Here is a 15,936-nt window from a genome sequence, read left to right as displayed (position 1 = left end):
ATATTAATCCAACTATATCAATAACCACTTTAAATGTAAATGGTTCAAATACACCAATTAAAAGACAATTTCATAACAATCCTTAATGTATATACACATAACAACAGAGCACCAAAATATGTGAGGCAAAATCTGATAGAACTGCAAGGAGAAATGGATGAATTCACTATTATAGAAACTTCAACACCCCTCTCTAAGTAACTGACAGATCCAACAGACAGAAAATTAGTAAGGATAGGGTTGAACTGAACATCATCATCAATCAACTGGATCTAATTGACATTTATATAGTACTTCACCCAACAAGAGCAGAAACCACATTCTTCTCAAGTTCATATAGACCATTCACCCAGACAACATTCTGGGCCATAAAACACACCTTCCAAAAAAAATTTTTTTTAAGATTTTATTTATTTATTTATTTGACAGAGAGATAGAGCCAGAGAGCACAAGTGGAGGGAATGGCAGAGGAAGAAGGAGAAGCAGGCTCCCAATTGAGCAGGGAGCTCAACGGATGCGAGGCTCAATCCCAGGACCCTGGGATCATGACCTGAGCCGATGGCAGACACTTAACCATCTGAGCCACCCAGGCGCTCCACACCTTCCAAAATTTAAAAGAATAGACATCATACAATGTATGCTCTCAGACCACAATGGAATTAAAATAGAAAGCAACAGCAGAAAGATAAGTTAGAAAATCCCAAAATATTTGGAGATTAAACGCCACACTTCTAAATAACACATGGGTCAAAGAAGTCTCAAGAGAAATTTTAAAACATTTTGAAGTAAGTGAAAATGAAAATACCACTTATCAAAATGTGTGGAATCCATCAAAAGTAGTGCTTAGAAGGAAATTAACAGCACTGAATGCATACAGTAGGAAAGAAAGATCTAAAATCAATAATCTCAGGTTCCATCTTAAGAAACTATAGAAAAAGCAAGCAGAAGAAGCAAAGAAATCAACCAAATTGAAAACAGGAAATCAACAGAGGAAACAAATGAAACCAAATGATTCTTTGAAAATATCAACAAAATTGGTAAATTTTTAGCCATGTATTATGATATATCACAAAGCTTTTATTTTAGTTTTTAGAATAAGTAAGTGCTAGTCTTCATCCTCAGCTAAAATATAAATGCTTCTCTTGTTCCTTTATTCTTTAACCTTTCCACAATTTTCTAACATCATCTCTAGCACATGTATGTTACAAAACTTATCCCTGCCCAAAAAATATATAACACATATAAGATAAAGAGTCTTATTAAAGAGTGGAAAACAAAAAGCTTACTTTTGTAGCATAATGTAAAAAATAACAGACTTCATATTTTTGGTAGAGAAATCAAATAAATTAATCTGTGCCCTGACATGCAAGCTTTTTCTTTTCAAATGAGTTCGTCAGTATAGAAACATTAACTTATTAGAGTAGACCTGAGTAACTGTTACTCAAGAGGAAAGAATGGCAGAAAGCTATACCATCGTCAAACATACCCAAAATAAAGCATTGCTGCCATCATCACCTAATAGGGGTCAACTGCACCCAACCTCCACCTCCTTAGAATTCCATTAGAACCATTAGTTTAAGAAGTGGTACTTTATCAGCACAGGGTTGCAGGAAAAAAAAATGGGATTTTAAAATCTGTGTTCAAATTTTACCTCTACCATTTTTATTAGCCATGTGACCTTATACAAATTAATCTATGACAGGACTTGGTTGGTTGGCTGCCAAGTACAAGAAATATAATTCCAACTAGTTTATGGGAAAAAAAAAAAAGGACAACTTATCATAAAAATTAGTAGCAGCAATAGTATTAACACTTGGGTGTCTCTGGGGCGCCTGGGTGGCTCAGTTGGTTAAGCGACTGCCTTCGGCTCAGGTCATGATCCTGGAGTCCCTGGATCGAGTCCCGCATCGGGCTTCCTGCTCGGCAGGGAGTCTGCTTCTCCTTCTGACCCTCCCCTCTCTCATGTGCTCTCTCTCATTCTCTCTCTCTCAAGTAAATAAATAAAAAAATCTTTAAAAAAAAAAAAAAAAAACACTTGGGTGTCTCTTGGAACCCAATCTCAGGACCATGGACAAAGACAGGTGACTACAGCTAAGACTGTGTATCTGCTTCTCTCTCTCTTTTTTTTTAAGATTTTATTTATTTATTTGACAGAGAGAGATAGCGAGAGCAGGAACACAAGCAGGGGGAGTGGGAGAGGGAGAAGCAGGCTTCTCCCCATCGAGCGGGGAGCCCGATGCGGGGCTCGATCCCAGGACCCTGGGATCATGACCTGAGCTGAAGGCAATTGCTTAACAGACTGAGCCACCCAGGCGCCCCCTGTATCTGCTTCTCTTGTTCTTTCTTCCAGATGCCCATGTTTATCTAGTTCACATGACAAGAAACAACACCATTAACAGTTTCTGGATTTTATATCTTACAGTTTCAATCACTAGAGCAAAAAACAAATTATTCAAACCTCTAGGCACTTAGAATTCAGGAAAAGCTCTGAGTGTCCTCCAGGTTAGTGCAGGTGTATAGAACTGCTATAAACTACAGAAATGGGCAGAATTGTGACTGATCTCCCAGAGTGATCTTTTTAAAAGACAGATCTGACCCAGTTGTTAACCTGATTAAAACCTTTCATGGCTTTCCCAATATACTTACAATCCACAACCCTAGTTGAAACAAGACCTATGTGGGCCTTACATGTCTGGCCCCTGTTTACATTTAACAACCTTGTTACATTAAGCCACAATCCCTCTTGCTAACTACATAGTTGAGTTTTATCTACTTTGGCCTTTTCTTAGTTTTTAGTAGAATCTACCAAGCTCTTTCCCACCTCAAAATTGTTGAACATGTATTCTTTGCATTCTCTTCCTTTTTCACATAGCTAACTTCCACTAATTTTTCCTCAAAGAACCCTCCCTGACTCCCAAGGTAAATTAGGTTCCCTGTTCTTCTCCTTTATAGCATTCACTACAATTCCTAATTACAGATATGTGTATTTGTTCAGTATCTGACTTTCTTACTATACTGTTAACTCCAAGAGAGGGCACCTGGGTGGCTCAGTCGTTAAGCGTCTGCCTTTGGCTCAGGTCATGATCCCAGGGTCCTGGGATCGAGCCCCGCATCGGGTTCCCTGCTCGGCGGGGAGCCTGCTTCTCCCTCTCCCACTCCCCCTGCTTGTGTTCCCTCTCTAGCTCTCTCTCTCTGTCAAATCAATAAATAAAAAATCTTTAAAAAAAAAACAAAAACAAAAACAAGAGAATTGAGACCTCTGTTTTGCTCTCCATTGTATACTTCTAGCACCCAGCTGGCCCTCAGTAATTATGTGCTGAATGAATAATTGGTTTAGCATATGACAAGTGATAACCACCACTAGACTGACCAATTATAGATGAGGGGAAGTGTAGCAGGCAGGCAGAATTACTGTTATCAAGTTATTAAAATGGTTGCTCCACAGTAACTTACTGAGGAAAGGGAAGAGAAAGTGGTTCCCAGAGAACCTGTGCTTCTGCTGAGCAGAATAAACAACTTATTTATTTCAGTTAACCCTCTTTTTCCATTAAATTCTAATAGGACTATGATACCAATTAAATAAAATAATAAATACAATGGTAGCTACACAGCGACTTGTATATATAGCAAGCATGTAATTTTTTATCTACTTAGGAAAACATGTTACCTATTATTTTTTGAGTATTATTAACCTCCAAATAAGAAGTTAATTAAAAATCTACAAAATACTCCAATGTGTATGACCAACATAGCTGTGTTTCATGACACCTTTTCTCACAGAATCCTGATCTTTCCACCTAAGAGAATTACTTACCTTGTTATTCTCAAATATCTCAAATATCCATTTAACTTACAGAACAAGTTCTAGAAACACAAAAATGAAGCAAAACAAAACAACCAACCAAAACAACAACAAAACTGTTTCTGTCCTCAAGGAATCCATAACTCACTTTCTCACTCTGCCTCCAACCCCACCACAGCCATCCTCCTGCCATGCCCAAAGTTCCAGAGCACCCAATGTAAGACTGCCAGATTTAACAAGTAAAAATGCAGGATATCCCATACAGTACGTGACAACCCTATTCCCAAGCCATATTCCATCACTTTACCTTCATAAACCCATTCCAAAACCTTGGTTCCAATATTTTTCCTTATAAAAAAAATTTCTCTGGAGTCACTGGATATAAAGGTATAAAATTTCTCCAAGGTATAAATAAAATTTACCTTGGCTTTATTTAAAGGCTGTCAGTAAAAAACTCAAAAGAAGAAAACAAAGCAAATCATCTTAACTCAGTTTCTTGGTGGTACTAGGAGTTAAAAAATAAAAAAGAATAAAAATAAAAGCAGACAAACAACAAACATTACAAAAAACTCCTTTAAAAACCCTAAGATGTCTTGCTTCCAAGAACAGGCATGTGAGAAAAAGATTAAGACTATAATCATTTCAAAGGTAGATCCAGAGAGAAGGAATTCCCTGAGAGGAGGTACAGAAGCAGCAACATTAGAAAGGAAAAATGAACTCTCAGAAAAAAGTGGCTACACTGAGCTTTTGAATTTTATTTGTAACTGAAAGGAACATCAGAGATTATCTACTTCAACCTTCTCATTTTACAATCGAGAAAACCAAAGACCCTGAAAAGTAAAATGACTTGTCAAATGTCACATAGAAGACCCTAGCTCCTTCCAATTTCTCTTTCTCTCACCTCTTGCCCTATACAATGTAAGGCTCACCGAACTGAGGAAGATCCTCCTCTTCATATCCAGTGGATATTAGAGAACAAGTTCCTAATGATGTTGTCATGTCTAACACAAGAGAAATGCATTCTTAGAATTTCAAAGAAAATTCTGAATGTATTTTCTGAAAGAAAAACTGTTGTATACAGTGTAGGTATTTTCAATATAATATTTACCCTAATTATTATTAATATAATTCTCTAGTATTATAAATCTTATAATTTAGGTACATTAAGGGTTAAATTTGGTGGGCTGCCTGCAAATCTAACCACCAAGAATATTGTTTTTGAGGAAGTTCCAAGTTCTAAACCATTTTACAAATTTTAAAATACATATCTCATGCTAAATTAGGAACCAGTAATACACAATGAATCAAAATTATAAACTGAATGTGATAAATTAAAAATACAAGATTCTTCACTTTATAAAAAGCTCTACCTCAGGGGTCATTTATTTTTAAAACTTGGTATTCAGGCACATTTTGCACAGGATATAATTTACATACATCTTTTTAATAATATTTCACTAGAAAACTGAAGTAAGCAAAAAAAAAAAAAAAAAAAACCCGAAACATTTCTATACTTACTAATTTAGGAAAAACAAAAAAAAAACTTTAATGTATATTTTCATGAAGTGACCTATAAGAAGAAAATTAATCATTTTAAGAATGAAAGGTTCACAATCCACATTACAGTATATAGATATTTAGTAATCTTCCAAAAAATGTGTCGGTAAAGGGATTCTATCTGAACAGGTAAATAAACTTCAAAGAACCTCCAAAACATTTTCTTTTCTCTTGAAATAAAGCTATGTCTCATGAATTAAAATTTGATAAATCTATTTTTAAAAATTTCTATTCAGTCCATTAAATCAATGGATATTCTTCACTCATTCATTTTATTTGTCTACCAACAACAAAAATGAGCCCCTACTATTTGCTAAACACTATGCTGGCAATTTTGGATTTATGACAGTAAGATTCAGGTTAGTTTCTGTCCTCAAGGACCTTAGAAAAACCTTTAATTACCTGTATTTACCCAAGTGATAATGACAGCTGAATTTTAAGTTGGTCATTTGCAAAAACATTAAAAATGTAATCAAATTCATTCTCAAAAAAAGAAACTATACAATAGTAATTTTAAAGACATTTAAATAAACTCATCATCTATATGAAGTTTCCCTACAAAGTAACCAAAAATATGGCTTTGGCAAAAGTTCTAATAATATATTTTATTAGTAGCTTTTGCTATAAAAATTAACTGAGCTAATAATACTCCAATAAGGAGATCAAAAGCTATTATTACCATCTCTGTGATAATGAAAACCAAACACTCGGAAATGGATACCTTAACCTATTCTGAAAATGAAGAAAAATGTATAATTAAATATAGTATTATACAACATTAATACATTATATATGAGTATGCAATTATTTACAAACTTGAATAATAAACAAAACTTCATATCATACCTTATAAATGATCCCAACTATGCATTTTGGATCACGTCATCTGTAAATTTTTCAATGAAAAAGCCTTAATGTTTCCTGGAAATTTTTTTTTTTTTACAAACTTAATTCAAGATTCTACTTGTTTATTACCAAGTCATGTAACTTTTTTCATCAATATGAACTATATCTACAGTTATATCTACATATAGGTATTTACTACAGTACCTATTAAATTTGTAATTATTAAAAACTCTTGATAGATGAGAAACATTTTTCAATTTATAACCATATATCTCCAAAGCAAAATTCAATGTAAATCAGCCATTCTAACATGCCAGGGACTATCCTAATAACATTTTTTTCCTTGTATTTTACCCTGAAATATTTTCATCATCCATCAGCTAAAATATATAAATTTTCTTTAAAAGCATTATGAAAACATCTTTATTGAATTTATGCATACCACTCAGTGACATAAATGGATATTATCTCCATTTACATATAAGGAAACCAAGGCACAGAGGTGTCCATTTTGTAAATTGCAAGGTCATTTCCTAACCAAGCAACTGATCCTACACCATCAAGTTATATTTTATGTGCGCCACTTCCAAATGCCATAAAACAATTACTGTACCTTAAAACAACTGCCTCTGCAATGCCTATTGGCAATTCTGTTTTATCAAAAGGGTTATGGCAACAAGCTTAAATGAGAAAAGCCAGAAGGGGAGGATTACAAAAAAAAAAAAAAGAAACACTTATTTTTGGCAGTGAATCATTTATTTTTAGATAACAAGAGGTAAACAGTTTTTAACATAATAATCAAGTAACCAACAGCTGTTTCTTCCGTTTTCAAAAAAATATTCCATCTTTCAGGTAGATCATGCAAAACTGGAGCCTGCCCATCCTTGGAGAGAGAAGTTAGAAAAAATGAGAAAAAAAAATTCTACAAGTAATTAAATACATGATATTGCAAAGAACTGACTGAAAAATAAAATTTAAGAGAAATTAGCGAATGCTCATTATGGCAGTTGAAACCCCACCTTAAATATTAAATGCTTCCTTTCTTTCAACTGAAGGCTATGGTCAGCAATAAATTATTACCGAAAAATAACGAAATACAAAACTTTTTACTCAAAACTTGAGAAATTTTATATCAAGTGCTTTATTCAAATATTCACCATAAAAAAAGAATACTTTGCTAACAGAAACCTAGAGCATACGGGAAAAACTGTTCCTGAGAGTTCAAAGACAGACTGCATTTATAATTATGAGATAGTACTATCAACAGTTAGAAAGATGAAAGTTACCTATCACCCATATTAAATTTAAGAACATTAGATGCGTTGAATAACCAATAAATCAATTACCGCACAAAAAATAAGACTTAACTAATGCGTGAATCTAACACCAAAGAAAAAATTAAATTATAAGCCAAAGCACACCTTATAAAGAAAGGGACAGGATCAGACTGAGTCATATTAAAGTATCTAGTCTAGCTGGGGATTAGTTAATTAATCAGCTATAAGACAGGTTGTGAATGTTCAGGTCAGATGTGCTTTCTTTTCATCATTATTCCAGTTCATCACCCGCAAGTGCATGCAAGAGAAGGCGTCAGAGTACCGAAGCTAGGGGGCATGCTGTAGCAAGGGGAAAAGAAAAATGGGAAAGGTGCAATGGATGCTGCATAGTTGAATAATTATCTGGGTGGCACAATGGGCGAGTCCTGCCGACAGCGGAGCTGAGTAAGCGGCTCCCTAACTCTGCCCGAGGCACTCCCCCATTACCAGGCATCCGAGGCGACCTCCCCGCTTCGCCCCCTCTTCCGGGGAAGAAAGGGATCCCCGCACTCGCTTTACCTTTATGTCTGTAATATAAAGACGCGCGGCGCAAACACGCAAACGCACTAGCCGGCTTTACAGAGCCTCCCGCACGTAGCGCAAGCGGGGGCTTCTCTGCCACCCGGTGCTGCAGCCGCCCCCAGAGCGAGGAGGAAAGGGGGTGCCGGCCAGGGCAGGGGCGCTCAGGCGGTGGCACCCCAGGTGAGACCAGCCGTCTCCCCACCTACAGCAGCCTCGGGCGGTCCCTGCAACCGAGACTCAGGCGCGCCGGCCGGCGGCTGTCTCCCTCGGCACCCAGCCGGGCTGGCGGGTGGGCGGCCGGAGCTCCGGAAACCCGCGAATGGGGGTGGGGGCCGTCGCGGGGGAGGCGCGCCCATCCCCGTCACCTTTGCCGGGCAAGAGCGCCACACACACCTCTCTCCGTTCTGGCCAGTGAGAAAGAGTTCCTCTCCCAGCACCCTGTCCCCACCAAAAAACAATTCCTGAGAGACTCGCGCTCACCGTGAAATCATGGGGGGCTCTTGCCTTACCCCGTCTTCATGCTTCGGTGGCGGCCGCCGGTGCCCCTCAGCTCCCGGGACTCCACCTAGAGCCTCCAGGAGCGACAGTCTCCGGCGTGGAATCCGCTCGGGGCAGCGGCCGAGGCACCGGGCTACTGGGAACGCCGCCTGCGGCGCCCGCCGGTCGCCGGACCCACCGTGTGCTCGACGCGCGAGCGAACAACACCGAGAACCGCCGCCGCCGCCGCCCCCCGCCCGCCCCCTCCCCGCGCGCGACGCTCCACAACCGGGCGCGGGGATCCGCGCCTGAAGCAGGGGGGACCGCTGGCCCTCGCCGCCTATTCTCCCATCCTTCCCAACAGGAGCTATTCTCCACCACTCAGGGTCTTCCAATTTAGATTCTCACTTTCCTCTTCAATTCCCATGCCAGGTGCAGCCGTGGTGGAAAACTCAGCCTCCACCCACTCACCCAACAGAGGGAATGAATACGGCTTTCCCCCCCATTTCCTGAGGCTGTATGGTATTGCCCAATCCTCAATTTGGGGGAAGGGGACGGAGAGAACAGTGCTTGGCCTGGGAGTGAGGGAAGATGATAGCCAATTGAATGAACCATCCATTCAGGGGAGGAGTCAAAGAGAGGCCTGCCCACTTCGCCCCGCCCCTCGCTCCAAACTACACTTCCCATTGTGCCTCTCCCAATTCCCGCCGCGCTGCACGCCGGGAGTGTAGGACCTCGCGGCCTCAAGGTATTTCGGAACTCGTAGTCTTTAATCTAGCCACCTAGGTCCTGAAAGCTATAAGGTATTATATAATTCTCTCTATTTCCCTGGATAAATGTTTTCATATTCTCAGTTCTCTTATATATATTCAAATGCTAATTAGTGTACAACTTAAAGTTTCGTAAGTGAATTCTTAGCAAAGGAAGTAAATAATGTGTGTTATGGTCATCTGTCAGGACCTGGAAGCTGCTTCTTCCGCCCGGGCCTGGTCTCCGCAGAGGATCTGTTGCCGTCATGTCGGCTGCAATTGCAGCTCTGGCTGCGTCCTACGGTTCCGGTTCAGGGTCCGAATCGGACTCGGACAGTGAGGGCGGACGGTGTTCCCTGCCAGCCGCCGACTCCCTCATGCACTTGACGAAATCAGCTTCGACCAAGCCCTCTGTGGCAGTGGCGGTGGACTCGGCTCCGGAGGTGGCAGTTAAGGTAAGCTCTTTGGCCACTGATGCAGTGCGGGACTTGTCTGCTTCTGCTCCAAAATCCGGCAGTCTCTTGTTAGGCCCCGGGTTACCTCTTCCTCAGTGCTGAGATATAAGTTGCTAACGCTCGGATCTCTTCTTCTACATGCATCTGCCTCGGGAGAAGCCGAGACTTGGATGTTCAGGACAGCTCTCCACTGCTCCCCGCTCTCACCTCCCGCCAGCAAAGTGGGAAGGGGGGGGGGGTCGTGAAATTTGAACTTACTGTGATTAGGATGTGGCCTGGGTAGAGCAGGTTTAAATCAGAACTTCCCAAACTAGAGCATGTATCCTCACTTGAAGTGAGTAATGGCCCGGCTTGGTTTTGTTTCTGAAGTCAGAACTAGATTCTGATCCCGGCTCCACCACTTCTGTGAACCTGGGTAAGTTATACAACCTCCACTGTGTCATCGCCTGTACAATGGAGATAATTTTAGAAGTACGTATCTATATGAGAGAGTTATGTAAAACGTAAGTGAAATGATACAAATGTAGCTTATAGCAAAGAGCTTAGTGTCTAATAAAAGTACAATAAATGTTAGTTTAACCCTTGTGATTATATATGTCAGTACAGTGAGAAAAGGCCTTGGGCTTAAGAAACGGTGTGCTTGATCCCAGTTGAGGAAGGTGATAGAGGAAGAAATTGGGTTGTGTGGATCATTTAACAAATATTTACTGAAGACATGTTATTTGCCAGGAACTATTCTAGGGGCTGAAGACACAGAGGCCAACAAGCTAGACATCTTTGCATACATGCTAGTGGAAGAGGAAGCCAATAAAATGTGAGCAAATAAAGTGGTTACAGATTGGATTGAGTACTGTGAAGGAGTACTTACTCCATGATAGAGAGTAAGATAGGATTATGACTTCCATAGATTGGTCAGGGAAGTCTTTTCTGAAAAAGCAGCTTTGAAGAAGGAGGAGAAGCCAGCCATGTGCTAGATAAGGGGAGAGTTTCCAAAGGAGACAGCAAGCTTTGAGAGACAAAGAGCCTAGGTGTGTTTGAAGATCTGAGGAAAGGTTGGTGTGTCTAGAAACAGAGAAAAGCATCCACCAATTGGTAGTATAGGCCCAGTAGAGCCTAATGGGGGTGATCAGAAGCGCAAGATGTGGTGATGGGAGGCAGTGTGCAAAAATTACTTTGTACGTAAGATGTTTCTTGTAGAATTGTCAAATCAGTATGTTGTACACCTGAAACTAATATAACATTGTATGCGAATTATACTTCAGTATAAAAAAAATCAAACCAAAAAAAAAGGTGTTCCCAAGTCTAGTGTTATAACTCTAAGTCTTCTGCAAGTTTTTATGAATTTTACTTTTTATTAATAGAATGGTATGAAAGAATGCTTAGGATTCTCCTATCTTTATAACAAAACAAACTCCCCAAATTTGTTTCACTCCAGCAACCTCCTGAGTTGTCATTCTTTGCACAGCTTAGCTTTCAGAGCTCTCACTTCATCTCATTTTCTCCTCAACCAAGTGCAACCTAGCCCTAGCCTCTTAGGAAACTTACTCTCCCTAAGAAATGTTGAGAACGTGTCAGGTTCTGCCATCTGACTTGAATATCTGCATCAAGTGACACTATTAAATAGGTCTTGTTTCTTGAAAATTTCTCTCCCTATGGCTTCCATAGGGCCATCCTCAGTCTTCCGAAACCCTGCTCTGCTGTGCTCATTTGTATGTTTCCTTAGTCCCCCTTTCACCTCTCATATTCTCTCATGCCTTCAACTTCAGTCTGTGCTTCTGATGCCTCACAGGTGAACACTATGAAGTAGTTCACACAGGCTCTGGAATCAAGACTGTCAGGATTCACATACTGCTCCCGCACTCACCCAAATGGTCACCTTGGATGAGTTACTTTTTTTCTTTAAGATCTTTTTTTTTTAAAGATTTTTATTTATTTGAGAGAGAGAGAATGAGAGACAGAGAGCACGAGAGGGAGGAGGGTCAGAGGGAGAAGCAGACCCCCTGCTGAGCAGGGAGCCTGATGTGGGACTCGATCCGGGGACTCCAGGATCATGACCTGAGCCGAAGGCAGTCGGTTAACCAACTGAGCCACCCAGGCGCCTTTTCTTTAAGATTTTAATTATTATTTGAGAGAGAGTGACAGAGAGCACAGGTGGGGAGGAGAGGGAGAAGCAGGCTCCCCGCTGAGCAGGGAGCCTGACATGGGGCTCGATCCCAGGACCCTGAGACCGTGACCTGAGCCGAAGGCAGACCTTTAACCAACTGAACCATCCAGGCGCCCCTGGGATGAGTTACTTAAGTGTTCTGTGCCCAAGGTTTTTCTCATCTGTAAAGTGGAGATGACACTAGGACCCATCTCGTGGATAGACTTGTTCGTAAAGCACATTAAGCACTTACAACACTGTCAGACACACTATCTTTACTATTTCCAACTCTAAACTCCTTGCTAGCTCCAGGACTACCAAATTTCTCTCTCTGGAGGGGTCTCAGGTACCTCCAATGCAATGTGCTAAAAAATTAACACCCCCCCCCCCCCGCCCCCGCAAGGTCTCCCTCACCTGTTTTTCCCATTTTGGTTAATGATCCCACAACCCACTTATTAGACCAAGCCAAAATAGAAGGGTCTTCTTTTCCTTCTTCCTCAGCCCCTGAAGCTAGTTGTTCAGCTGGTTCTAACATTTCTGCTTCATTAATTTCTCTCAAATTAATTTTTCCTCTCCATTTGCACTGATACAGCCTTACTTCATGTCTGCGTTACTTCTCCCAGGAGCCATTCTTGTTTTCTGTTTCTCTTTCAACCCCTGCTTTTGGGTGTTGGGTTCTGTCATCGTGATACAATGGTATTTATCAAATATTTTATTTCAGATTCTTAATTCTCTGCAAGACTGTTATAATAACCTTCTAACTAGTCTTTCTACTTCTTCCTTTCCTGTTTCCTACTTGCATATCCCATTCTTTCCTTCACAGTGCACCCAGAGTGATCTTTCTGAAGTCCAGTGTTATATCACTTCCCTGCCCAAAGACACTGTGTTACTACTGAATAATTTCTGACTTCTTTGTATAACATGAGCTCGCCACTCTCCCGTGCTGAACTCTCTACAAAGCCCCAAAAGCCTTACTTTCTTTTTTTGCTCTCAAGATTTTTGGCCATACTCGTCTCTCTGCCTGGAAATCCCTTTCCTTGTTCCTCATGCTGCCCCACCCCCCAAAAATCCTACTGTCCTTCTGTCCCAGTGCACATGTTTCCTCGTCCGTCTGTCCAGGCAGCCCTCCTTTGTCCCTCAGTTGTGGCAGCTGCTGCATTGCCGTGACTTGTTAACTTTTTCTTTGCCCTGAACTAGCGGGAGACCCTGGGGACCAGAGATGGTTGTGTCTGTTTATTTTCATGTCTCCTATGCCTGGTATACAAGATTGAGGGAAATAATATCTGGTGAAAGAATGAACGAAAGAGTAAGTGAAAAAGAAAGGCTTGAAAAAGCATGTACATTGATTGGGTTGGGGCAAGGGAATGTCTCTAGAACTCACTTTGTTCAATCACCTCAAGTTGTAAGTAAGACAATCCAGGAAGACAGGTTGCATAAGGTACCAAAGGTCCATTAGAAGAAGAGCCCAGAGCTGGAGCTACACCCCCCCCCCCCCCCCCCCCCCCCCCCCGGTTGATGAAGGTTCTATGATGAGAGAGTCAGGCACATTAATTATCACTAGTTTGTGAACCAGCACGTGCTTATATGCAAAACAAACAAACAAACAAAACCTCAAAACCTTACACATAGGAAATTTACAATAGAGAAATGACCAAGGGAGAGATATGAAGCATGCAAATACGTTCATCTGTATTTGACTAATTATATTGTGACAAATAGCAAGCATTTGACAAGAGTATAAACTTACGCAGTGTTTTTAATCCATTTCCCTGAACACTGAGATTGAACATCTTTTCATATATGTTATTGGTGATTTGATTTTTTTTTTCTTTTTGAAGTGACTATTGGGTTATCTTCCTTCTGATTTGTAGATCTTTGTATATTCTAGGTGATATCCAGCGTCAGTCACATGTGCTGCAAATATCTTTTCCAGTTTGTGGCTTGTCTTCTCACTCTCTTCACTGTCATGATAAAGAGTTGTTTACTTGTCTAGTCTTATCAAATTAGTCTTTTATGAATTGTGGCTCCTGTTTCTTGTTTGAGAGATCCTTTCGTATCCCAAAGTCATAAGAATATTCTCCCATTTTGTTTTTTGAAAGCACTAAATTTTTGCTTTTTACATTTAAGTCATAAATCCACATGGAATTAATTTTTGTGTATGGTGTGAACATTTTTCATAATATGGCTCGATCTTTTGGTACGGCTTTTCCCCTCACCCCATTTTGTTGTTGTTATTCAAGAATGTTGTGGCTGTTCTTGGCCCCTGTAATTCTTTATACAGTTTAGAATTGACTTGTAGAGTTTTACTAACACCCAGGTGGAATTTTCTTTAATTACATTGAACCATAGATCAATTTGGAGACAGTATCATATCTATTCATTTCTTTAGGATTTCTTTAGATTTTTAATTTCTTCCAAAGTTTATATTTTTCTCCATCAACATCTTACACAGTTTTGCTGCAGGTATTTCTAGGTGGTCTTATTTTTATGCTAATATGTTAATAAATAGCATTATTTTTTTCTAGTTATTTAATTTATTCTCACTACTTACATAGTTATAGCAGCTGCAAGTATGACAGTACTTTTTTCTTTATTTGAATCTTTATTTCTTTCATTTTTTTTCTTGCCATGCTTACTAAGTTTTCCAGAAAGATCAAAAGTAAGTAGATGGAAAAAGAATATATCCAGCAAAGACTAAGTAAAAAAAAGTGGCACTGGTTGTATTAAGACCAATAAAGTAGACTTCATAATGGTACAAAGGTTTAAGTCACAAAGAGGTGTATGACAGTTTTAAATTCCTATGCACTTAATAATGTAAGCTGAAAATATTTACGTAAAAATTGATAGAACTACAACAAAAAACTGACAAATCTACCATCACAGCAGGAGATTTTAATATACCTTTCAATAATTGATAGAACAAGCAAAAAATAGCAATAATGAAACATTAAATTTGAGCAACAAAATTAACAAACTATGTAAAGGGTATGAAGAACTTGCACTCAATGCAGAATATTATTTTCAAGCACTAATAAAACATTTTTTAAAAGCTGACCATACAGTAGGCCACGGATTGGTAAACTTCAGTAAAAGGCCAAATAGTAAAGATTTTAGGCTGTGCTGTCCACATACAGTCTTTGTCTTTCTTTTTTAAACAAGACTTTAAAATAAACACCATTCTTAGCTTGTTGGTACAAAAACAGACTGTAGGCTAGATTTTGTCCACAAACTAGTTTACCAACCCCTGTACTAAGCCATAAAATAAGTCTCAATAAATTTTAAATCATATTATCACATTCTCTGACCACGGTGCTTCTAAGCTAATCAGCTGCAAAAAGGTAACTATATAATTCCCATATTTGAATATTATGAAATTGTACTTGTCAATAACCTGTGGGCCAAAATGAAAAATAATGGTAATGGAAAATATTTTGAACTGAACAATAAGGAAAATAATACTCACCACAGCTTGTGAGGTACAGCCATAGTAATATTTTTTTTTTTTAAGTATTTTCTTAAATATAGGTAATGGAAAAGAAGACAGATAGAAAGTTAGTATGCTAGGCATCCATGCTTTTGGGCTGATTTTTTTTTTATCATTCCATTCTTTTCCTGTACTCATTTGTAAATTATGCCCTTAGTTTCTGTTCTTTGAATGGTTACCTGTAGACAATAAAACATACCTGAATTAATTAGTACCTTTGCCTCATACTGAATAGTGCAAAAACCTTAGAATACTTCAATTTTATTAACATCCCTCATCCCTACTTTAGCTATTATTGCCCTGTATCTTTTAATATTTAAACTTACGAAGATGACGGTGAGCTAAGCTGATTCTTGCATCTCAAATGCAAGAGGTTTCTTTCTTTCTCCCGATAGTGCATACTTCATGTCCTCTCGTGAGGGTTAATTGGTGGCAACTCCTTGCAGTTTTAGTTTGTCTTTTTTTTTTTTAAGATTTATTTATTTATTAGAGAGAGAGAGAGAGAGAGAATGCATGGGGTGTGGAGGGGCAGAGGGAAAGGATCCCAAGCAGACTCTCCGCTGAGCATAGAGCCCCACATAAGGC

At 39.4% G+C, this 15,936-nt stretch overlaps 2 protein-coding genes across 2 annotated transcripts in view; one reads left to right on the top strand and one right to left on the bottom strand.

Annotated features, from left to right (window-relative positions):
• Positions 1–8,746, bottom strand: part of WASF1 (WASP family member 1) — a 66,579-nt gene extending 57,833 nt beyond the window's left edge. The window contains exon 1 of the mRNA XM_021693130.1: positions 8,524–8,746. The gene's annotated coding sequence lies outside the window, so the exon portion shown is untranslated. The remainder of the gene's footprint in view (positions 1–8,523) is intronic.
• Positions 8,747–9,535: 789 nt separating this feature from the next.
• Positions 9,536–15,936, top strand: part of CDC40 (cell division cycle 40) — a 53,116-nt gene continuing 46,715 nt past the window's right edge. Inside the window, exon 1 of the mRNA XM_021693128.1 lies at positions 9,536–9,724. Within this exon, the coding sequence (XP_021548803.1) occupies positions 9,536–9,724 (189 nt within the window). The remainder of the gene's footprint in view (positions 9,725–15,936) is intronic.

Source organism: Neomonachus schauinslandi, chromosome 8 (assembly GCF_002201575.2).
Source record: "Neomonachus schauinslandi chromosome 8, ASM220157v2, whole genome shotgun sequence".
NCBI classification, from domain to species: domain Eukaryota; kingdom Metazoa; phylum Chordata; class Mammalia; order Carnivora; family Phocidae; genus Neomonachus; species Neomonachus schauinslandi.
This window is presented reverse-complemented; position numbering and strand designations above follow the sequence as displayed.